The following is a 24,474-nucleotide window of genomic DNA, read 5'->3' as shown; positions in this document are numbered from 1 at the left end:
GGGGGAAGAGAAGGGGGCATCTATAAGGGAGGGGGGGAGAGGAGGGCATCTATAAGGAAGGGGGGGAGAGAAGGGGGCATCTATAAGGAAGGGGGGGCAAGAGAAGGGGGCATCTATAAGGGAGGGGGGGAGAGGAGGGCATCTATAAGGAAGGGGGGGGAGAGAAGGGGGCATCTATAAGGAAGGGGGGGCAAGAGAAGGGGGCATCTATAAGGAAGGGGGGGGGGAGAACAGAAGGGGGCATCTATAAGGAAGGGGGGGGAGAGAAGGGGGCATCTATAAGGAAGGGGGGGCAAGAGAAGGGGGCATCTATAAGGAAGGGGGGGAAGAGAAGGGGGCATCTATAAGGAAGGGGGCATCTATAAGGAATGGGGGGAGAAGAGAAGGGGGCATCTATAAGGAAGGGGGGAGGGGGACATCTATAAGGAAGGGGGGGAGAGGGGGGCATCTATAAGGGAGGGGGGGAGAGAGGGACCATCTATAAGGAAGGGGGGGAGGGGGACATCTATAAGGGGGGGAGAGAGAGGGCCATCTATAAGGGGGGGACACCATAGGGGGAGAGCAGGCCATCTATAAGGGGAGAACATAGGGGGAGAGGGGGATATAAACGTACAACATTGGGGGAGAGGGGAACATCTATAAGGGGACAATAAAGGGGGAAAGGGGGCCATCTATAAGGGGACAATATAGGGGAAGAGGGGGCCATCTATAGGGGGGGCAACATAGGGGACCATCTATAAGAGGACAACATGGGGGGGAATCTATAAGGGGGACAGCGGGGGGGGGGGCAACATAAGGAAGCTATCTATAAGGAGGGGCGACAGAGAGGATGGCCATATACTAAAATGGGATCACATAGAGTCAGCCTACCCACTAAATGTGGGTGTAAAGGGGCCAATACAGATGTGCAGTTGGTAGAGATGAGGATGGTGACAGAGTGAGGAGACTAATATGTCTGTCTGGCAGATTCTGTGGATTCGTGGCCCGGAAAGGTTCTCATAACGGCCCAGGGCAGATGGAAAAGAAAATGAAAAGGGAAGAACTCCGATCAGAGAAGACGTCCCCTGTAAGTCACCTGATGTAACTGTACTGTAATTTATATGGTGTACAGAACCTGTGTAGAGCTGAGTGTGTTGATGGCATAGTGGTCGATCGAGAGGGGGTGGGGCGGCGGGGCCCCAATCAAAAGTTTGCTATGGGGCCCAGCCATTTCTAGTTACGCCCCTGGCCATAACCAGGAGTGGATTGAAAACACAATAAGGCTCTGTTCACACAATGTGAAAATTGAGCGGATGGCTACCATAAAACGGCAAATAACTGCCATTATTTCAATACAACAGCCGTTGTTTTTAAATAACAGCAAATATTTGCTGTTAAATGGCGGCCATCCACTCAATTTCAACATTGTGTGAACAGAGCCTTATTGTGTTTTCAATTCACTCATGGTTATGGTTGCAATATGAGGACCACAATACTGCCTGAAATATACTGTGTGTGAACCCAGCCTAAAACAGTAAAATCAATACAGTGTTCTATTGAGAAAAATGCCATAATTCATATTGTAAAATGGTCCCGATACACTTTCCATAACTGACGGCTGAACAATCTTTCGGTCATCAGTTTTTTCTCCCGTCCCAACCCATCCTCCCCATACACAGGAACGTTCAGCGGGGCCGAGCCTTCCTGTGTTTTCTAGGGGGAGGGATTAGGCAAAGGTGAGCACTCTCCTCGCAGCTCATCTCTCCCAAAATAAAGAGGTCAGGCGCTGATTTTGCATCAGAAAGTATAAGGTGAGATGAGCGAATTTGCTGAAGTTCGGGTTCGTATGAACCTGAACTATCGGCTTCTGATTCCCACTGTCTGCCCGCTTCGCGAACAGGGTGGATACAGCCTTACGAACCGCCCGGAAAACTGGGATACAGACATTGGCATAGGCTGTTTTTGACAGTTTTCCAGGCAGTCCTTACGCTGTATCCACCCTGTTTACGGAGGCTGCAGCCGGAATCAGAAGCCGATAGTTCAGGTTCATACAAACCCGAACTTCGGCAAATTCGCTCATCTCTAGTCTTAAGGCCATGTTCACACTACTTTTTCAACTACATTTATGGTCGCGTGGGGCAGTTATTTTTAAAAATATTTTTCTAACATCAATTAAGAAAATTATGACATAGTGAAATGTTATGTATTGATATATGAAGAAAATGTTTCCCCCCCCCTTTTTTTTTTTAAATACATAGTCCCTCACCCAATAAAAGTTTAAATCACCCCTTTTACTATTTTACAAATAAAACATGTAAAAATAAATAAATATATTTCATATCATAGCATGCACAACTGTCTGATCTATTAAGCTATAAGAATAATATTCTCATATGGTGAATGTTGTAAACACAAAGGATTGCAGATTGAAGAAAAATATAAAAAATATACTAATAAAAACTAGAGATTGTGGTGCCCCAACCAGCCCTGTATGTGATAAAATCAAAGCACTGTGGCTCTTGAATTGAAATTGAAAATTGACTTCTCAAAGGGAATCTGTCAGCTCCCGGCCCTATCTAAGGTGCTGACAGTGTGCTGTAGCTGGCAGTCCCCTTATGAGCATGGTACCTTTTGGTAATTTGTCCATGCAGTGGATTAATCACAATCTCAGTTCTCCTACTGTAATCAGGAGTCAAACAGGAGTTGTGTGTGCCATACTCTGGCACGCCTTACCACTCCATCTTCATAAATAATCAATAGTGCCCAGCCTGCTGCTCATTCAGCTGTCAGTCAGTGTCTCTGATTGCAGATCATTCCTCTGTAATCAGTTTATGTCTGAAAGAAACACTCAGGTATAGTTGAATCTCTGAGCCCAAATGTGTTGGAGCTGTGATCTAGCTGTGACCTGTCTAGAGACCTGCCAGCAGTTTAATCTTTAGTTCAAATCCCCTGATGAAAATGAAATATAAGTCTTTTTAGTTCTCATTATTGTATCATTTTTAAGGCTATGTTCCCACACAGTATTTTTGTTCAGTATTTTGATCAGTATTTTTCAATGAAAACCAGGAGTGGATTGTAAACACACTGTTGAAATTGAGTGGTTGGGCGTCATTTAACCCCTTAAGGACAGAGCCTGAAATGGCCTTAATGACAGAGACAAATTTTATGAATATGACCAGTGTCACTTTAGTCATTAATAACTTCGGGATGCTTTTACCTATCCGGCTGATTCTGAGATTGTTTTCTCGTGACATATTGTACTTTACATTTCTGGTAAATTGGAGTCGATACTCATAACAAATCTTTATGAAAAAAACCCAAATAATGTGAAAAAATGTGAAAAAATGCATTTTTCCAACTTTGAAACTTCTTTGCGTATACAGAAAGTGGTTATACCACATAAATTATATATTAAATAGCATTAGCAACATGTCTACTTTATGTTGGCGGCATTTATTAAACTATCTTTCATTTTTTTTAGACGATAGGAAGCTTAAAACATTAGCAGCAAATTTCCAAATTTTCAGTAAAATTTCAAAATCAGATATTTTTAGGGACCTGTTCAGGTTTAAAGTGTATTTGAGGGGCCTGTATGTTAGAAAGCCCCACAAAGCACCCCATTTCAGAAACTGCACCCCCCAAACTCTGCAAAAGCACATCCAGAAAGTGTTTTAACCCTTTAGGGGAGTCACAGAAATAAAAGCCAAGTGTGTAAGGAATTTGAAAATTTTAATTTTCTGTGCAGAGATTTTATTGTAATCCAATATTTTTCATAATTATAAACCTATTACCAGAGAAATGCACCCCAATAATTATTGCCCCGTTTCTGCAGTTTATAGAAATACCCCATATGTGGCCCTATTGCGCTATTTGACGCAACCACAAGCCTCAGATATAAGGGAGCGCCTAGTGAATTTCAACGCCTCCGTTATATTTGGTCATTTTTGACTGTACCACTTCAGGTTGGCAGAGGCTCTGGGGTGTCAAAACCTAAAAAACACCCCTAAAGGGACACCATTTAGAAAACTACACCCCTCAAGGAATGTAACAAGGGGTGCGGTGAGCATCTGGACCCCACAGGTGCTTCACAGATTTTCCGAACAATATGGCGTGAAAAAAGAAAAATTTATTTTTTACACTAAAACGTTGTTCTAGCCTTCAATTTTTCATTTTCTTAAAGGGATAAGAGGCAAAAAAAGACAAAAAATGTGTAGCGCAGTTTCTCCCGAGTACAGAAATACCCCACATGTGGCGATAGAGTGCCAAGGGGGCGCAGGACGAGCCTCCAAAGAGAAGGAGCGCCAATTGGCTTTTGGAAGCTGAATTTCACTGAAAAGGATTTCAAGGGCCATGTCGCATTTACAGAGCCCTCGTGCTGCCAAAACACTGGAAACCCCCCACAAGTGATTCCATTCTGGAAACTACACCCCTCAAGGAATCTAACAAGGGGTGCATATGGACCCCACTGGTGACGGGCACAAATGTGGAACAATGTGACGTGAAAGGGAAAAATTTCATTTTTTCACTTTCATGGCACAAATGTGCCCGTCATCAAGGGGTCCATATCCTCACTGCACCCCTTGTTAGATTCCTTGAGGGGTGCAGTTTCCAGAATGGGGTCACTTGTGGGGGGTTTCCAGTGTTTTGGCAGCACGAGGGCTCTGTAAATGCGACATGGCGTTCATCATCCATTCTAGCCAAATCCAACCTCCAAAATCCAAATGGCGCTCCTTCCCTTCGGAGGCTTGCCCTGCGCCCACATGGCGCTTTATGTCCACATGTGGGGTATTTACGGACTCGGGGGAAATTGCTCTACACATATTGTGTGTTTTTTTCTCTTTTAACCCCTTGTGAAAATGATAAATTCAAGGCTAAACCAACATTATAGTGTAAAAAATGTAATATTTCATTTTCACGCCACATTGTTCCACATTTGTGCCCGTCACCAGTGGGGTCCATATGCTCACTACACCCCTTGTTACATTCCCTGAGGGGTGTAGTTTCCATAATGGGGTCACTTGTGGGGGGTTTCAACTGTCTTGGCAACACAGAGGCCTTTTGAATGCAACATGGCCCCTCAAAATCCATTCCATCCAAATCCAGCCTTCAAAAACGAAATGGTGCTCCTTCCCTTCGGAGGCTTACCCTGCACCCGCATGGCGCTTTATGTCCACATGTGGGGTATTTACGGACTCGGGGGAAATTGCGCTACACATTTTGTTTTTTTTCTCCTCTTTTAACCCCTTGTGAAAATGATATATTCAAGGCTAAACCAACATTATAGTGTAAAAAATGTAATATTTCATTTTCACGCCACATTGTTCCACATTTGTGTCCGTCACCAGTGGGGTCCATATGCTCACTACACCCCTTGTTACATTCCTTGAGGGGTGCAGTTTCCATAATGGGGTCACTTGTGGGGGGTTTCAACTGTCTTGGCAACACAGGGGCCTTTTGAATGCAACATGGCCCCTCGAAATCCATTCCATCCAAATCCAGCCTTCAAAAACCAAATGGCGCTTCTTCCCTTCGGAGGCTTACCCTGCACCCGCATGGCGCTTTATGTCCACATGTGGGGTATTTCCGTACTCAGGGGAAATTGCTCTACACATTAAATGTTTTTTTTATCTTTTAACCCCTTGTGAAAATGAAAAAACATGACAAGATTAATGATTTAGAGTAAAAATTTTACAAAAATTACACTAAATGTTGGTCTAGCCTTGATTTTTTTCCATTTCCACAAGGGGTTAAAAAGAAAATGAACACAAAACGTGTAGGGTAGTGTCCCCTGAGTACGAAAATACCCCACATGTGGACATAATGTGCCATATGGGCACAGGGCAAGTCACCAAAGGGACAGAGCGCCATTTAGAGGCTGGAATGGAGGATGGAGGCCATGTCGCAATTACAAAGCTCCTGTGCTGCCAGGACAGTAGAAACCCCCGACAAGTGACCCCATTCTAGAAACTACACCCCATAAGGAATCTAACAAGGGGTGCAGTGAGCATATGGACCCCACTGGTGACGGGCACTTACGTAGAACATGTGCCGAGAAAATAAAAAATACAATTTTTTTCATTTTCACGTCCCAAATGTGGCCGTCACCAGGGGGCCATATCCCCGCTGCCTCCCTTCTTAGATTCCTTATGGGGTGTAGTTTCCAGAATGGGGTCACTTGTGGGGGGTTTCTACTGTCCTGGCCGCACAGAGGCTTTGTAATTGCGACATGGCATCCTCTAATGGGAATGGCGGCCATACCTACTTAGCTGGGGAAAAGGGACAATTCTAATTTATTTGGGGGTATTAGGCCAATTATTAGTTTATAAGGTTGGAAATGACAGGTGTCCATCAAACTCAACCTGTGTTGATCCAGAGGAAGGCAAAAACCCCTCGTGAGGCAGACGACAGTAGCCTCATCACAGGGGAAAAATTCCTTCCCGACTCCATAATGGCGATCAGACTAATCCCTGGATCAACGTGACCCCTGAAATAGGAATAAGGGACAGAATTTAGATAATGTAGAACCCCAGTGACGTGTGGTGCGCCTTGGAGCGATCCAGTATGCAGAGGCCGGGGGGATCAGGACAGGTGGCACACTGGAAAATGTTGTCCTTCCTGATCCCCCTGTTACCCCACACTCTGCACTTCTTCTGGGGTCTCCCGTTCTCCAGTGTGGGGGACGTCACCTGGAAAATGTTGTCCTGGTGCGATACGGGGTCCTTCATATCCAGAAGCGCTGGGTCCGCTCCATGGCTGCTAAATATTAGGGCGCTATTACTGCTTCTGATATGTTCGGATCGTGCCGCAAGCTACAGGGCAGCGAGAGACCAGAGGAGGGGGCACTGGTATAAAAGTTATCCCCGTACAGGTGGTGACCTTTATCCAGCAGTGGGAAGATCAGTTCCCGGACGAACTTCCCACTAACTCCGAGGATGGGGGGGAGGGGGCATCTGGGGGCTGCATTCGGGTGTCCCTTCCTACATACACTCTAAGGGTACATGCACACTGCGGAATCGCGACAGATAACCTGTCGTGCATTCCACAGCTGGCACCCACCGGCGGACTGATGCAGGCGCACGTCTCCGTCCGTGTCATAGACTCCATTCTATGCACGGGCAGATTCCGCTCTCCGTCCAACGTGTTCATTCTTTGGATGGACGATGGAATCCGCCCGTGCATAGAATGGATTCTATGACACGGGTGGAGACACATGCCTGCATCAGTCCACCGGCGGGTGCCAGCTGTGGAATGCACAAAGGGTTATCCTTCGCCATTCCGCAGTGTGCACGTACCCGAAATCTGTAAGTGTACCCTGAGGTACTCTCACAGAGTTTGTAGAATTTCACTCCATACCGTCATCTCTTATTGGGACGGTACTGGCGGAAAAGATGTGTCTGGGGGGCAGCGTACGCTACGCTACCCCCAGATACGTCATTGGAGGATGAGGATGATGAGGATGAATGGAGGAACGAAGGACCCCCCATTCATCCTCACTGGCTGTTTCGGTGTCGGAGGTAATAATAACGTATCCCTCTGACGCCGAAAACACCCTGGGGGCCATCTTTATACGGGGATTGGTATATGGGGTATGTAGTGGTGTAGTGTCAAACTTTATTCAATGTAGTGTGGTGTAATGTAGTGTTTTTTACGTGTTTTTTTACAGTAAGTATAAAAAAAAAACCTACGCCAACAAAGGAGTTGCTGATAAATGCCGCACTTATGTGCGGCACTTATAAGCAGACCGTGGCAGTAGAATATAGAAAAAAAACACCCTACGCCAAAAAGGAGGAGTTGCTGATTAGCAGCGCACTTTCGTGCGATGCTGATCAACACTCAGCGGCGATAGGGTGCGGAAAATAGAAAAAAAAAAATTTGAAAAAAAAATAAAATAAAAATTTCTACATTCTGAACATCCCTGTAGCTGCTGATAAGTGTATTACACATATCAGCCGCTAGAGGGCAGCAGAGCGCAAAATACGGAAAGAGCCGACGCTGGAGCCGAAAATAGCCGAGAGAAGCCGAACGTGACGTCACGGAAGAAGCCGAAGACCCGAACGAAGACGAGGATGCCGCGAACCCGGAAGACGCCGATCAGGAGCCCGGGACAGGTGAGTAATGTACAAATACCTGCTCTGGACCCCTCGGCTGCCTAGCTGAGGGGTCCAGGGCAGGTATTTACTATATTGTGGGACTCTGATCGCCGTGCCACCGGCCCGATCGCCGTGAATGGCCGGCCGGTACCGGCCGGCCGTTCACGGCGATCGGGCCGGTGGCGCGGCGATCACCATTACTTTTTACAGTAATGGCGGTCGGTGCCGTCCTCGGACAGCACCGACCGCCATTTTTTTCCGGGTCATCGGGTCGCCGATGACCCGGAAAGGTTCCGATCGCCGCTATTGGCTGATCCGAATTGATCAGCCTATAGCGGCGATCGTAAGCACGGGGGGTGTTAACCACCCCCCGTGCCGTGAAGCTAAGATGGCCTGCTATGATTTATAGCAGGCCATCTTCCCCGACCGCTGTGTGTGAACACGCAGCGATCGGGGAAACATCGGGCGTAAATTTACGCCCTGATGCGCCAAGTACCAGGGCGCGAGGGCGTAAGTTTACGCCCGATGTCGTTAAGGGGTTAATGGCAAATGCCTTTATCTTAATTTCAATTTCAACAGTGTGTGAACATAACCTTTCTGTGTTTTCTATCCACTCTTTGTTTTGGTAGAAAAAAACTGGCAAAAATACTAAGAAAATACTGTGTAGGAACTTAAAAATCATACAATAATGAGAAACAAAAAACATTTATTTCCATCAGGGAATTCAAGCTAAAGAAAGAACTGCTGGCAGGTTTGTAGACAGGTGAGTTACCCCTAGACCACAGCTCCAACACATTTGACCTCAGAAATTCTAATATATCTGAGTGTTTCTTTCAGACATAAATTGTCTACGGAGGACTGATCTGCAGTCAGAGACACTGGCTGACGGCTGAGCGAGCAGGAGGCCGGGCAGCATTGATTATTCATGAAGAAGAAGTGAGGAGGAAGGAAAGGCGAGCCATGCCAGAGTGTGGCACAAACAACTCCTGTTTGACACCTCATGACAGTAAGAGACCTGAGATTGTGCCTAATCCGCTGCACAGACAAATTAGTCAAAGGTACCATGCTTACCAGGGGACTGCCAACTACAGCACACTGTTGGCACTTTTGGTAGGGAGATGACAGATTTCCTTTAAGGCCAAAATTCACTGTGTCCTTTAAGAGTTAATGCGTACCTCCAGTAAATACTGAAATAATATTATTGTGCAGCACTGTGCAGAGCTGGAGATGAAAGCTATGGAAAGTCTCCTAATGCATAGTTATATGCCCCAGGAGTAGAGACAATGGGCGCTCGGAAACACATTCCTACACCAAATTCAAAATTGTTGCATTTTATAAAATGTAGTGCTACAGGATAGTTTTTTTTTTTTTTATAATCACTAGAGGTACCCTTTAAATGGGTTATCCAGCAAAAAGCTTTTTCTTTCAATCAACTGGTTTTAGAAAGTTATATAGATTTGTAATTTAATTCTATTTAAAAATTTCAAGTCTTCACCAAATCCCCATAGAAAACCCTGTCTTGCTTGGAGCCCTTTAATGTACATTAATGTACATTTAATGTTATTGCATATTTGACAATAGGAAAATAGTTAAAACCTATTAGCATTTGCACCTGGCATAAGTTTGCAAAAAAATAAAATTTTTAGTGTGCATCCATGTTTTGCAAGTTAACACTGTGCTCGCTAACTAGGTGTAAAGTGATTGTGGCTATGCGGAAATTGGGTGTTGCCAATGCAGTCCAGAAAATTTAAGGGAAATGCAGAACTGCAATTCACGTTCCAAATGCTGACATTGGAAGCATACACAGATAAATAAAAGATAACATTTTTTACTGTGTCCTAACAGCTGTCTAACAGTGCCTGCAACAGGTGTATATCATTGCAGAAATCTGGGTCAGTTCAGAGCAAGTGCCGTTTTCAAGGTTCATCACATGGGCATCCACTGACCTGCTAGATTTATTAAGTGGTGTGAACCCCTTAATAAATGGGGCAAATCTAAATTCAGCAGGATTGTAAAATGCAGAACTTAGTATATTGCCTTTAAAATTCCAAAAAGTTGCATAGCCTAAGTCTGAATTAGGGTGGGTTGACAAGTACTGGAATGTGAAATCCGAATTTTCATTCTACTGCGAGTATGTAAAGCATGGCTCTTAACGCCCCTTAATTCACTGCAGCCTTGTGAATACTTTACCTGCCCGCACTCCGACACTGCTTCTGTGGCTCCCAGCTCCCTCACTGCCTTCTCAGCCAAACAGTGGCTGCTGCATGACAGTATACTGATTGGCTGAGCGGGACTTCTGGGAGCCACAAAAGCAGGCTGGAGCGTGGGCCGGTATTGTATTCAGGGGGATGGTGCTTTACATACTCGCAGCGGCATGAAAATTCCTCTGTGAGTATGTAAACCTATTTAAACTGACAGTACCGGGAATTGCAGTGGATTTTGCTACGGAACTTGCAGCGTGAAATCCACTTTGATATTGGTGCGTGTGAACCCACCCTTAAACCAGTTATCCGGGTTAAGAAAAACATAGCTACGTTTTTCTTGGAGCAGTGCCACTCTTGTCCTCAGTTTTTGTATTGTATTTCAGCTCAGTTCCACTAAAGTAAATAGAGCCAAGTTGTAGTACCACACACATTCTGAGAACAGGGAAGAAGGTTACTATAGGCCCTTTTACATGTGGCAATTATCAGTGGCTCATTTGGCCGATAAGGAGCAGGAATGCGCCCACTCGTCGGCTAGTAGTATATTTTAATGGTGCGTTTACACAGAGAGATTTATCTGACAGATTTTTGAAGCCAAAGCCAGGAATGGATTTGAAAAGAGGAAAAATCTCAGTCTTTCCTTTATGACCTGTTTATAGTCTGTTCCTGGCTTTGGCTTATAAAATCTGTCAGATAAATCTCTCTGTGTAAATGCACCATTACTAGTGGTAATAGTAATCATTATCAGCTGCACATTTTCCTGTGTAAAGGGAATGTGCGGCCAATAACAATGAATGTTAATAGCCGCCGAACTCACTGATCGCTGATCTAGTTTGCATTCGTACACGATCCCTTTAATTTATAGATGAATTAGGGAAAGTACTGTATACGACACAAAATTAACAACATAATTAAGCATTGCAAGCCATTGATGAGGAAGAAAAAGAGTCATGAAAACATACACTTACCGTTTGGTTTTCTTTCTCACAATAAGGTGCAGAATGAACATTAACTGTTTTATCTGTAACATTAATTTTGGTTTTACAAGTTAAATGAGCCTAGAATAAAGCAGAAAAGTATATCAGGAAGTAGTTGTTTTAAAAACTGATGGCTTATCTGAAGGATATATTCAGGATTTATCAACATGATTTTTGTCTAAACCTTAGCACTCCTTTTGATCAGCTGTTTTTCTTTTTTGGTTGAGCCAGAATTCTAGTGCATCAGGAATAGTAAATCTCCCCCAATGTCTGATTGCTCCTCCTGCTTCCCTCGCACAGCATGCCTCTCACACAGACTGCAGCTACATCCTCCTCATATAATATTATTCTTTCTTTTTAAAGCACCCTTGATTCCAGAGCACCATACAAGCAATAGGAGGTAACAAGAACAGAAAATCACTAAATCAAAACATGTTACATGAATAACATAGTAACAAAATTAGGTTGAAATAAGACTAAAGTCGATTAAGTTCAACCCATAGGAACTGTAAAGTGCTGATCCAGAGGAAGGCAAAACCCTTATGAGGCAGATGCCAGTTGCTCCATTACAGGAAGAAAAATTTCTTCCCAACTCCAATTTGTAATCAGAAGAAATCCGTGGATCAACATCCTATCACATTAAAATCTAGTGTCCATAACTTCTAATATTATAATTTTCAAGAAAATAAGGTAAGTGGCAGACTGGGACATAGGACCCTGCCCACAAGGGTTTACAATCTACAAGGTAAGGGGAGTGAGAAAGAACTTAAAGGGCAGCTAGCCAGTGTGGTGCAGAATTATTGTAGGTTGTAGTCTTTCCTGTTTTCTGTTTACTTGAAGACAATTTTTTTTTTTGTTGACACCATTACCCCAACACATAAATTTTTTTGCTCATCACACACATTATGATGACTCTTATGAAAGCACATGTACATGAATGTATGAAAATTTACAGGTTGACTTACAGATGCTTGGGTGACGTTACATTCATTTCCCAAAATGGAATAATCAGACTTGGAACAGTTCGTTGGTCCTATTGTGAACATTATATCATATAACTGTTTTTGATAACCCTACAGAATGAAGAACAGATGTAGATAACTGATCATATGAATATGTTTACAAATAGCAGCACTTCTATTTATACTGTATATATCAAGTATAGCTACACAGTCAATCAGATTGCTTCATGACAGCTGTTAGCTGTGGCCTTCGGGTGCTGATGGCAGCCTGGAACCCCTGGGTATAGAGAGGGCCAGACTCCCAACATTAGTTAGAAAACTAAAATTACCATGTCACTGTTCTGTCAACACTTTGGTGTAGTCAAACCACGCAGGTCTTTAAAAATGTTTAGTTTTCCTAAAACATTTGATTAGTTTTCCAAATAACATGATACACAGTACATAGATCATTTGCTTCAGAAATCCAAGCTGACAACATTATTCCAGCCAAACAAATATCTGAACATAACACAAAATTTGTTTTTGCTGTAAAGTTGCTACACCTTCTGGAATTTCTCTTCTCTGTCATATAAGATAGAACAGAGTCAATCATTAACCATTCTTCAGTTCAGCTTAGCTTTCACCAGCTCCAAGGGAATTACCCCTTTTTTCCAGGATGTAACTATTCCAATTTTCGCTGCAAGAAACAGGAAGGAAGCAAATTGCTGCTTGGTCTTTGGCATCCCTGGATTTTTTTTACATGCGATCGGGACATACGCACATTACCCTGCGTCAGCGAGTAAAATTTGCCTCCAGAACCTTTTCACCTTCAGGCACATCTGCCATATTTCATGCAACATATTTCATGAAACATATTTCCTTCCTCCCCATAATGCCGAAAACAAAAAGGTGAATATTTAGGAACCATCTTAGCAATCCGTAAGGGAACAAGATACCATTATAACAAAACAGACACAAACAGCATTTATACTTACCATCCCTCCAGTGAGTATCACCGTTTGAATCTCCTGCCGCCGCACCCCCTTCATCTCCGTCCGCTGTCCTCGGATCTCCCTCACGTCCGAGTTGCGGGGCAGTGAATGGGAGAAAAAAGGCTGCTGGTGTGCATGCGCACCAGCAGTCTTTTCATTGGGTGGAGAGCATCACATGGCTTCCAGCTTGCTCAGCCAATCAGGGCTAAGCAAGTAGGAAGCCATGTGATGTGCTCCAGCCAGTTAAAAGTCTGCTGCCATGCAAGTTCACCAGCAGTCTTTTCCTCTCCCATTCACTGTGAAAGACAGGGAAGAGGAAGAAGACTAGGCTCGCCGCCTGCTCTGACGACATCGACCCAAGATGGCACCCTGGAGAAAAGGACGGGGTCGACAGTGATTTGGTATGTATACTCTTTTTAACTTCCGGGGGAGGGGAACAGGGCCAGATAGCTTATTGATACACATTACAAAGTTATATAACTTTGTAATGTGTGATAATTAACCCCTTAGTGACTGCCATGCTGCCTTTTCACGGCGGTCACTAATGGGCTTTATTCCGATGTGTACGCCTTTTAACGGTGGACGCATCGGAAGAAACTACCGCCCGGCGGCGGCAGCCATGCGGGGGATCAGCTGTCAGTGTGACAGCTGACCCCCCCCGAAAAGCATGACAGCGGCATCTAACGGGTTCCGGTCGGCGCCGCAGGTATGCTGACCTGATCAGAAGTCCGCGACAAAGTCCGGCACCCGACGGTCTCCATAGTGATCCCGGGATCCTAATGAAGGCCCCCGGGCTCAATATGGATATGCCTCTCCTCGGCCATACAGAGGTATGGCCAAGCAGATGCCTGTCAGCTGACACATAGCCAATACACTGCATTACATCGGTAATGCAGTGTATTGTATCAGTGATCAATGATCACTGATTAGTAATACACTAGTGTACATTACTGTGCACTAGTGTAATAGTGAAAAAAAATGTGCACCAAACACACAAAACACCCCCCAGCCCCCCCAATAATAAAAATGCATTACATTCCCCATACACTATAAAACGTAAACTAAAAAAGATCAAAAACACAAATCCTATACATATTTGGTATCGCCACGTTCGTAACAACCTAATCCATAAAACTATATCAATAATACCGCACGACACACGCTGTAAAAAATAAATAAAAAAAACAGTACCAGAATAGCTGTATTTTATCAATCTGCTTTAGAAAATACATCATAAAAGAGATCAAAAAGGCATATACATATAAAACTTGGTATCAATAGAAACTACAGATCTTCCCGCAAAAAATAAGCCTAAAACCAGCTCTGTCGCGCAAAAGATAAGAACGCTATGTATCTTGCAATGTGGCAACAGTTTTTGTGGGTTTTTGCTAGGAACATAGTTTCTATTGCGCCAAAAAAAAAAACTACACAAATTTGGTATCACGGTAACCGTAGTGACCCAGAGAATACATGTATTATGTTATTAGTGACCGCCGATACGGATTTTTACGGCGATCACTAATGGGCTCTATTCTGCTGCCATCAGCTCTTTATGGTGATGCACAGAATAGTGCAGCAGCGCCAGTAAGGCCCGCAGCCTCCTTCTCTCAGCTATCAGAGGTCGCTCAGGGGTCGGGGCAAAATATGGGGTCAGTCCTGGCCAGTCCCCTCACCGGCGATCGCAGTTATTAACAGTATAACGGCGGCCACCAGTAACGGACATTGCCAGCGCAGCTGAAAGCTTTCATCTCGATGAAAACATGTCCCCCCCCTGTCCTCAGAATTAACCCTAGTGACCTGGTCACTGACCCTCCCCTCCCTGGGCGGCCATCTGATCCAAGAAGGCCGCCGCCATCACTGTGAACAGACTCTATTCACAGTGATGGATTCCTAAAAATTATCAAAGCTCCATTCTCTCCACCACCGGAGGTGGCGGAGAGCATGGGGCAATGATCGGGGACCACTCGGTCACCACACCCCAAGATGAATTCTTTGAGGGGTATACTTTTCAAAATGGGGTGACTTTTGGGGGGTTCTATTCTGCAGACACTACAGGGGCGCTGCAAACGCACCTGGCGCTCAGAAAATTCTTCAGAAAAATCTGCACTGAAAATGTTAATTGGCGCTCCTTCCATTCTGAGCCCTGCTGTGTGCCCATACAGTGGTTTGTGTCCACATATGGGGTACCGTTCTACTCAGGAGAACCTGCGTTACATATATTGGGGTGAGTTTTCTCCCCTGTTCCTCGTGAAATTGAGAAATTTCAAACTAAACAAACATATTAGTGGAAAATTTCTATTTTTTCATTTTTACTGTCTTCTTTCGAATACTTTCCTCTAATACCTTTAGGGTCAAAATGGTCACCACACCCCAAGATGTATTCTTTGAGGGGTGTACTTTCCAAAATGGGGTGACTTTTGGGGGGGTTCTATTCTGCTGACACTACAGGGGCGCTGCAAACGCACCTGGTGCTCAGAAACTTCTTCAGAAAAATCTGAACTGGAAATGCTAATAGGCGCTCCTTCCCTTCTGAGCCCCGCTGTGTGCCCATACAGTGGTTTACGCCCACATATGGGGTACCGTTGTACTCAGGAGAACCTGCGTTACAAAATTTGGGGTGCATTTTCTCTCATGTTAATTATGAAAATGAGATACTTTAATCTTAACAAATATATTATTGGAACATTTCTATTTTCCATTTTTTTCCGGCCTAATTGTGAATACTTTCCTCCAGCCCCTGTAAGGTCAAAATGCTCATTATACCCCTAGATTAATTCTTTAAGGTGTCGAGTTTTCAAAATCTCTCTCCCACAGCTGCTGGAAGTTTTTCAGTCATTTTCAAACAGATTCTGTGTATTTCACGGCCCCAGCCCAGTGTCACACACTCGCCTGATGGATTGCCTGCTCAACCAGTCAATAACTGCAGCGGTGTCCATCCCTAGTCAGTGATTGGCTGAGCAGGCACATTAAGGAAGAGCTTCGGGGGCACAGGGATGGGTAAATATACTTTCTTTATTATGTTCCTGCACCCCCCTGCCTACCTGAGATTTGTTAGTTTCATGGGACTTCTCCTATTAAGACACTTAAGTGGCGGGTTATACTGTTCGCATAGACTGACTGAAGAGTTACTAGTAGTGAGCCAGCATCGCTGGTCACATACACAGCTCTGTGCAAGGTCACTATAGTAATGTGAAAGGTTTGGTGCTTATTATATCTGGTGTAAGGTATGGTGGGTCCCAAGAATCAAATTCCCAGGTGGGCCCAAGGTGGTGCTCCCCCTAAAATCCATAGGATAGGGGATGTCAAGCTAAGAAAAAAATCTTTCAAATCAACTGGTGTCACAAAGTTATATACATTTTTAATTTATTTCTACTAAAACCCCTCAAGCCTTCCAGTACTTATCAGCTGCTGTATGTCCTGCAGGAAGTTGTGAATTCTTTCCAGTCTGACACATTGCTCTCTGCTTCCACCTTTGTCCATGCCAGGAACTTACTTTGGACAGTTACTTACTTTAGCAGCAGATATTAATGTGTCAGACTGGAAAGAATAACCACTTCCTGCTGAACATACAGCAGCTAATAAGTACTGGAAGACTGGAGATTTTTTTAATAGAAGTAAAGTACAAATTTCTGGCACCAGTTTGTTTGAAATATTTTTTTTTGCTGGAATACCCCTTTAATACTGTGGACTATTTTACTTTTAAACAACTTGACAGCCCCTTTTGTACAGTCAGTGCAGTTTCTCCATTGATCAACTAATCGGGTGATCACCGATTTTCCTATGACAGCCTGGGATATGTAGTAATACTCTTTGGCTGCCCTTTCCACATACAACAAAATCAGATTGTCAGCCGTCTCATTCATGTTAACAAATCCGTTAACAAATCATGTTTTCTAAACTGTGTATAGAAATGTCTGTGAACCACAAGTGTCCCTCCAAAAAATTGGGAGGTATGGAGGAAGGGCTGACTGCAAAGCATTATGGGAAAGCTTGATGTCCTGTGTTTTCAGTCATCATCATCATCATAAGAGTTTACAGCAATGGAGCTCCTTTATCAACCTGCCAGAGACAAAAGACAATCTGATTCGCCTATAGCAACCAATCACAGATCACCTTTCATATATAAACAAGCTCTTATAAAATTAAAGCTGAGCTTTAATTGGTTGCTATGGGCAGATTAGACTGGCTAAATTGTGCATGGCAACCAATCACAGTTCAGCTTTTACTTTACCAGAGTAATTTGAGAAACGAAAGCTGAGCTGTGATTGGTTGCTATGGGCCACATCAAACCATATTATTTCGTGGCCTAACCATAGGCTGTTTGCTTGGTCACAAGTGTGTTTAGTGACCTCTGCAGTAAAGCACATCGCCAGTCATTAATGGGTTAATGCTTCAGATGTGTTTACCTGCAGTAACCATGGCAACCATGCACTGTGATGACAAGCGCTTATGTCATAAAGAAGGTTCCATAAAGCAATGCACCGCACCCTGATCAGTGCCATCTTGGATGCGCCAGAGGACCTTGAGCTTGACTAATTTACTGCCCCCTACCCTTGATAAAATTTGGAGGTTCTAGCAGGGGACCTGGATCTGTGAAGGAGAAAAGATACAGCCGCCTAGCCATCAATAAGGTGACAGATATTGCAGCCTCATCTCTCTCACATCCAGTTTATTATACTTATAGTATGGCATTACCCTCTAAGCCCAGGGGAGGGGCAGCTCTCCAGCCATGGCTCCCTCGAGGTTTCACCCACAGGGGTTTTTTCCTTGCCTGAGTGCTGGTGGGTGACTCTTCGTGAGTCGGGGGTCTGTCATTTACAGTGTCATGTAATTTTAAATAAAATTGGGACCCTTTGACACCTGATTACAATGTGTTATGTCTTTATTTTGCGTTCTTTGGTTTAACTTGGGGGAGTTGGGGGTCCATCACATATTGCAGAGTCATAAAGCTGGACATCTGCCTGCTACACAGATCTATCACCTGCACAATGCGCAAAAGTAGTATAGAGCGGTGGCTGGTGGAACTCCTGCTTGTATGAGCATATCCCTGGATTAAAGGAACGCTCACATCTTGAAGAAAAAACATGCATCACAAGGTTCATACCCTCATCTACAAGGCTGGGCAAAAGGTTTTATCAAGTGACAGGGTCACACCAATCATAGCTACACGGACACCACCATAAATATACATCATATATTCATAACCCAGTGACTATTGTGTGTGTGGGCAGGATCAGGGGCAAGACAGAGTATTGTGCCCCCACACCCATACATGCAGGTGTGGGCTAGGTAGCTGCCCCCCCCCCTTGCAAAATCCACAGGATAGGGGATATCAAGCTGATTGGTTGGGGTCCCAGTGGTTATGAGAATGTGGGAAACATATCCCCCTCACAGTGCTATATTTATTTTCTTTAGGTCTTGTTATCCCTTATCCTGTGAATAACTAGGAGAGGAGTATGTTCTCATGTACTATATGGCTGGACTCAGACTAGGCGTTTTTCAGAAATATGTCATATGGCATTTTTGGGGTTCGAAAACGCAGAGACCAGATGTTAGTCAGTGGAGAAAATCGAAACACAACACCCATAGGACATTTTTCTGCTATGGTGATTTTTTTTGTGTTTTTCCACAAGCTTCTATAGGGGGCAATATTGTCATGTCTATATGGAAATTAGCGTTTTTTCCCCAGTTCTCTAACATAAAACCTGGAATCACATGATAAAGAATCATATGATTTGTACCGAAAAAGCCCCACAGGGGATAAAATGAGAACTAAAGTTTACACTAAAATGAGAACGTGGCAGAAAAAATGCCAGAAAAAAACACCAAAAAGCAGGAAGATGTGCAACACTCTAAATCTTGGTTCACATTTGTAGTGAATTCAGTAGAATTAAATTGGTACTTTTTTTTCTTTCAAATCAACTGGTGTATAAAGATTTGTATTTAACTTTTATTAAAAAAAAAACAAAAAAAACAGTACTTATCAGCTGCTGTATGTCCTGCAGGAAGTGGTGTATTCTCTTCAGTCTGACTTAGTGTTCTCTGCTGCCACCTCTGTTCATGACACAAACTGTCCAGAGTAGAAGAGGTTTTCTATGGGGATTTGCTACTGCTCTGGAGAGTTCCTGTCATGGACAGAGGTGGCAGCAGAGCCTGTGCACTGTGTCAGCCTGGAAAGAACACAGCACTTCCTGCAGGACATACAGCAGCTGATAAGTACTGGAAGACTTTTAAATAGAAGTAATTTACAAATCTATATAACTTTCAGACACCAGTTGGTTTGAGAAGAAAAAAGTTTTTGCCAGAGTACCTCTTTAAATTAAATAAAAAAGTCAATTAGCTTGACAGTGGAAACTTAAAGGGGTGCTCCAGCATGGGGGCACTTTCTGGGGGGGACCGGGGAGGAGGTGGCTGAAATAAAAAACGTCCACTCACCTCCGGCGGCGGGTCACTCATCGCGGCGCTCCGGTACTCGGTTCCCGGCCGCTTCCTGGTGTCTGACGCCACTCGAGGTGCTACGTCTCAGGGCCGCTCAGCCACTCAGTGAAGGAGGCGGGATCCGAGCGGACTTCAATTGGATCCTGTCTTCTTCACTGAGTGGCTAAGCGGCCCTGAGACGTCTCGGGCGGCGTCAGACACCAGGAAGAGGCCGGGAAGCGGGGACCAGAGCGCCGCGATGAGTGACCCACCGCTGGAAACGGGGAGGTGAGTGGACGTCTTTTATTTCAGCCACCTCCTCCCCTGTCCCCCCAAAAATTGCCTCCACACTAGATAACCCCTTTAAACTAGACGGTGTAAACATGCACCATATTAAGGTCTCGTTCACACGACGTTTTTATTCTTTTTGCTCCATGACCTCCATACCTTCCCATATAGTTATCATGGAGGCCACTTTATACCATCTGTTCTACATAGACTCCCAAAATTCATACTGAAATACCTCCCATTCTTGCTTTTTTTTTTAAATCACCCCCCTTTTCCTATTTTATGAATACAAATAAATAAATAAACATATTTGGTATCGCCGCTTGCATATTCTCCAAAACTATTAAACGATCACATTCCTGATCATGGACAGTAAACAGGGTAAGTGCAAAAAAATACAAGGGCACGGGTACAGGTAAGTATACTTTCGTTATTATGTACTTGCCTGCCTGAGATTTGTCAGTTTAGAAAAATAAGAAAAATGTGTTTTCTATTAAAAATACATTAAAAGTTAAATATATGTCTATGCAATGTATTACTGTATCTGTATGGTTCTGCCACACTGGTAGCTGATAGAAATCCAGGAAGTGAAAAAAAAATGGCGTCCACGTTGTCTCCTGCTCCTTCTGCTATCCCCCTCTTAGGAGAAAAATCTTCCATGCCTCTGTCTCACATTGTGTGTGTTTGCTGAGATACGGCTGATGATGCAGACAGGGGGCAGGGCGTGATGGATCCCCCAGTCCCCTGAGTGATTCACCATCTCTGACAGGCCAGAAGCAGGTGCAACACTGATTTCTCTAATTGTGCAGAAGTGTGCAGTGGAATTAGGGCTGTGTTCACACATGTTGGAGTGTCATTGCAGTACTGCAGCATATTCACAAAAATGATGCAGTAACACATGTAAATGATGCTAAACGGCAGAGAGGATCAGAGCCTTATTGTGGGGCTCAACTTCAAAGATAAAAGATGCTTGATCATAATATGTGTGTGGAAATGAAAAAAAAAATTCAAAAAGTTCTTTACTTTATTCCAATATCAGCATTACAGGTAGAGAATACAGCCTGCTGTGTGGTGTTACAGGTAGAGAATACAGTGTGCTGTGTGGTGTTACAGGTAGAGAATACAGCGTCCTGTGTGGTGTTATAGGTAGAGAATACAGCGCGCTGTGTGGGGGTTACAGGTAGAGAATACAGCGTGCTGTGTGGTGTTACAGGTAGAGAATACAGTGTGCTGTGTGGCTTTACAGGTAGAGAATACAGTGCTGTGTGGCGTTACAGGTAGAGAATACAGCATGCTGTGTGGTATTACAGGTAGAGAATACAGAGTACTGTGTGGTGTTACAGGTAGAAAATATAGTGTGCTGTGTGGTGTTACAGGTAGAGAATACAGTGTGCTGTGCTGTGTGGTGTTACAGGTAGAGAATACAGTGTGCTGTGCGGTATTACAGGTAGAGAATACTGTGTGCTGTGTGGTGTTACAGATAGATAATACTTTTTGCTGTGTGGCATTACAGGTAGATAATACTTTTTGCTGTGTGGCGTTACAGGTAGAAAATACAGTGTGCTGTGTGGTATTACAGGTAGAGAATACAGTGTGCTGTGTGGTATTACAGGTAAAGAATACAGTGTGTTGTGTGGTGTTACAGGTAGAGAATACAGCGTGCTGTGTGGTATTACAGGTAGAGAATACAGTGTGCTGTGTGGCGTTACAGGTAGAAAATACAGTGTGCTGTGTGGTATTACAGGTAGAGAATACAGTGTGCTGTGTGGTCTTACAGGTAGAGAATACAGTGTGGTGTTACAGGTAGAGAATACAGCGTACTGTGTGGCGTTACAGGTAGAGAATACAGTGTGCTGTGTGGTGTTACAGGTAGAGAATACAGCGTGCTGTATGGTGTTACAGGTAGAGAATACAGCGTGCTGTGTGGTGTTACAGGTAGAGAATACAGCGTGCTGTGTGGTGTTACAGGTAGAGAATACAGCGTGCTGTGTGGTGTTACAGGTAGAGAATACAGTGTGCTGTGTGGTATTACAGGTAGAGAATACAGCGTACTGTGTGGTGTTACAGGTAGAGAATACAGCGTGCTGTGTGGTATTACAGGTAGAGAATACAGTGTGCTGTGTGGCGTTACAGGTAGAAAATACAGTGTGCTGTGTGGTATTACAGGTAGAGAATACAGTGTGCTGTGTGGTCTTACAGGTAGAGAATACAGTGTGGTGTTACAGGTAGAGAATACAGCGTACTGTGTGGTGTTACAGGTAGAGAATACAGTGTGCTGTGTGGTGTTACAGGTAGAGAATACAGTGTGCTGTGTGGTGTTATAAGTAGAGAATACAGCGTGCTGTGTGGTGTTACAGGTAGAGAATACAGAGTGCTGTGTGGTGTTACAGGTAGAGAATACAATGTGCTGTGTGGTGTTACAGGTAGAGAATAAAGTGTGCTTTGTGGTGTTACAGGTAGAAAATACAGTGTGCTGTGTGGTGTTACAGGTAGAGAATACAGCGTGCTGTGTGGTGTTACAGGTAGAGAATACAGCATGCTTTGTGGTGTTACAGGTAGAAAATACAGTGCTGTGTGGTGTTACAGGTAGAGAATACAGTGTGCTTTGTGGTGTTACAGGTAGAGAATACAGTGCTGTGTGGTGTTACAGGTAGAGAATACAGTGCTGTGTGGTGTTACAGGTAGAGAATACAGTGTGCTGTATGTTGTTACAGGTAGAGAATACAGCCTGCTGTGTGGTGTTACAGGTAGAGAATACAGCCTGCTGTGTGGCGTTTCAGGTAGAGAATACAGTGTGCTGTGTGGTATTACAGGTAGAGAATACAGCGTGCTGTGTGGTGTTACAGGTAGAGAATACGGCGTGCTGTATGTTGTTACAGGTAGAGAATACAGGGTGCTGTGTGGGGTTACAGATAGAGAATACAGTGTGCTGTGTGGTGTTACAGATAGAGAATACAGTGTGCTGTGTGGTGTTACAGGTAGAGAATACAGTGTGCTGTGTGGGGTTACAGATAGAGAATACAGCATGCTGTGTGGGACAACAATGAACTCATAAATTACTGCAAATAATTCAGTAACACAATGAAACTGCAATGTGTGAACACAGCCTAGATGTTCTGCAGCAGCTTTGGGCGGGGAATGTGCATGGTGGAGGACTGTGATTGTGATGAACAGCTGAGGGAAAGCATTGCACTCTGGAACCTGTAGTACTGTGTACAACTGATAAACCAGGAAGTGTAGAAACACAAAACAGAACAAAACCCCCCAAAACAAATGGATTTTTAGTAGTTTCAAAAATGGAATACATAGGTAAGTAATGCTTTATGCTTCTGCAGAAGTTTCATTTTCTTTAACCTCTACCTGGAGTTCCCCTTTAGTGGGACTTCTCCTTTCAAGATACTTATGTGGCATCCTATACTGTTTGCATAGAGTGACTGACAAGTTACCAGCAGTGAGCCAGCAATGCTGGTCACATACACAGCGCTGTGCAAAGGTTTGGTTGTATCTGGTATATGTAGGGTGGGCCCCTAGAATTAAATTCCCTGGTGGGCCCAAGGTACCCCAGTCCGGCACTGCTGAAATCCATGTAGTCTTCTGAAGGCAGCTTTTTAGTTTTAGGCTGGTTAAAAAAAGGAAACTAATCACATGAAATTCCGGCTTGTTTAGAGTGTCATGGCTCAATGCGTCCATCAATAACAGGACTGTCTTCTCTGTTAGCGTGCAGGTGACCTGGGGAACAGGACTTCCTGGTGTTTAGAATCAGGACACAGGAAGTGCTGTGTTTTCAACGATAACTAAGAAAAAAAAAATACCAAATGTAAATTGCTTTATTTAACATCTACTGTTGATTTAGGTTTTGCCTCATAAGTTTTTTTTGCCTTTCTTTGGGTCAGCACAGTAGAGTTTCTGTTGGTTGAATATGATGGACTCTTGTCTTTTTTCAACCTTAATAACTATGTAAGTTATAATGACAGGTACCATAATGTCGCCTGTCGGGCCTGGTTGCCGTGCCAACTGCTGCTGCATTTAATGAGGGCGGCACCACCGATCGGGTCTGCACTTCACTCTTTTTGTCCGATTTCATGGTCATGAAACTCTCCCTGCTGCTCTCTGGTCCTCAGGGAGGAAGAGAAGCCGATCTGGAGCAAGCCAGAGCTTCTAATAGCTGCAGAAGGCGGGATTGAAGAGCTCAGCAGCACACATCTGCCATGAACCCCGCTTGCAAGAGCTCTCTTTAAAGAACTTTGAAACAAAAGGTTAATTTTAACTTTATTCTGCAGGGCAGTATGATTACAGCGATATCAACGTTATATCCTTTATGTTATTTTTTTGCTTTATCTAGGATATAGATTAAAATCGTCACTGTCACCAGAATAACCATTTGATATGTCATAGAGACAGGAGAACAAGCCATGAGAAGAGTGCACTTAGCACATTTTCTCCCTGGTCTGCGTTGCAAGCCTGAGACAGCCGCATACTGTAAGGTTATGCGGCTTCCTTGCTTAGGGTGGGTTCACACTGCGTTTTTACAATCCGTTTAACGGATCCATTTTTTTGAACGGTCAAAAAAGTAGTGTCAACAGTACATT

The 24,474-nt window shown here is 44.0% G+C and overlaps 1 protein-coding gene across 2 annotated transcripts in view; it reads right to left on the bottom strand.

Annotated features, from left to right (window-relative positions):
- Positions 1-24,474, bottom strand: part of LOC138795690 (T-kininogen 1-like) — a 69,576-nt gene that overhangs the window by 1,944 nt on the left and 43,158 nt on the right. Inside the window, exons 8-9 of one of the 2 annotated variants that reach the window (XM_069975103.1) lie at positions 12,213-12,320; positions 11,239-11,328 (exon numbers count right to left, since the gene is read on the bottom strand). In XM_069975103.1, the coding sequence (XP_069831204.1) occupies positions 11,239-11,328; positions 12,213-12,320 (198 nt within the window). The remainder of the gene's footprint in view (positions 1-11,238; positions 11,329-12,212; positions 12,321-24,474) is intronic. The other variant, XM_069975104.1, reaches the window with a different exon arrangement.

Source organism: Dendropsophus ebraccatus, chromosome 6, assembly GCF_027789765.1.
Source record: "Dendropsophus ebraccatus isolate aDenEbr1 chromosome 6, aDenEbr1.pat, whole genome shotgun sequence".
Lineage (NCBI taxonomy): Eukaryota > Metazoa > Chordata > Amphibia > Anura > Hylidae > Dendropsophus > Dendropsophus ebraccatus.
This window is presented reverse-complemented; position numbering and strand designations above follow the sequence as displayed.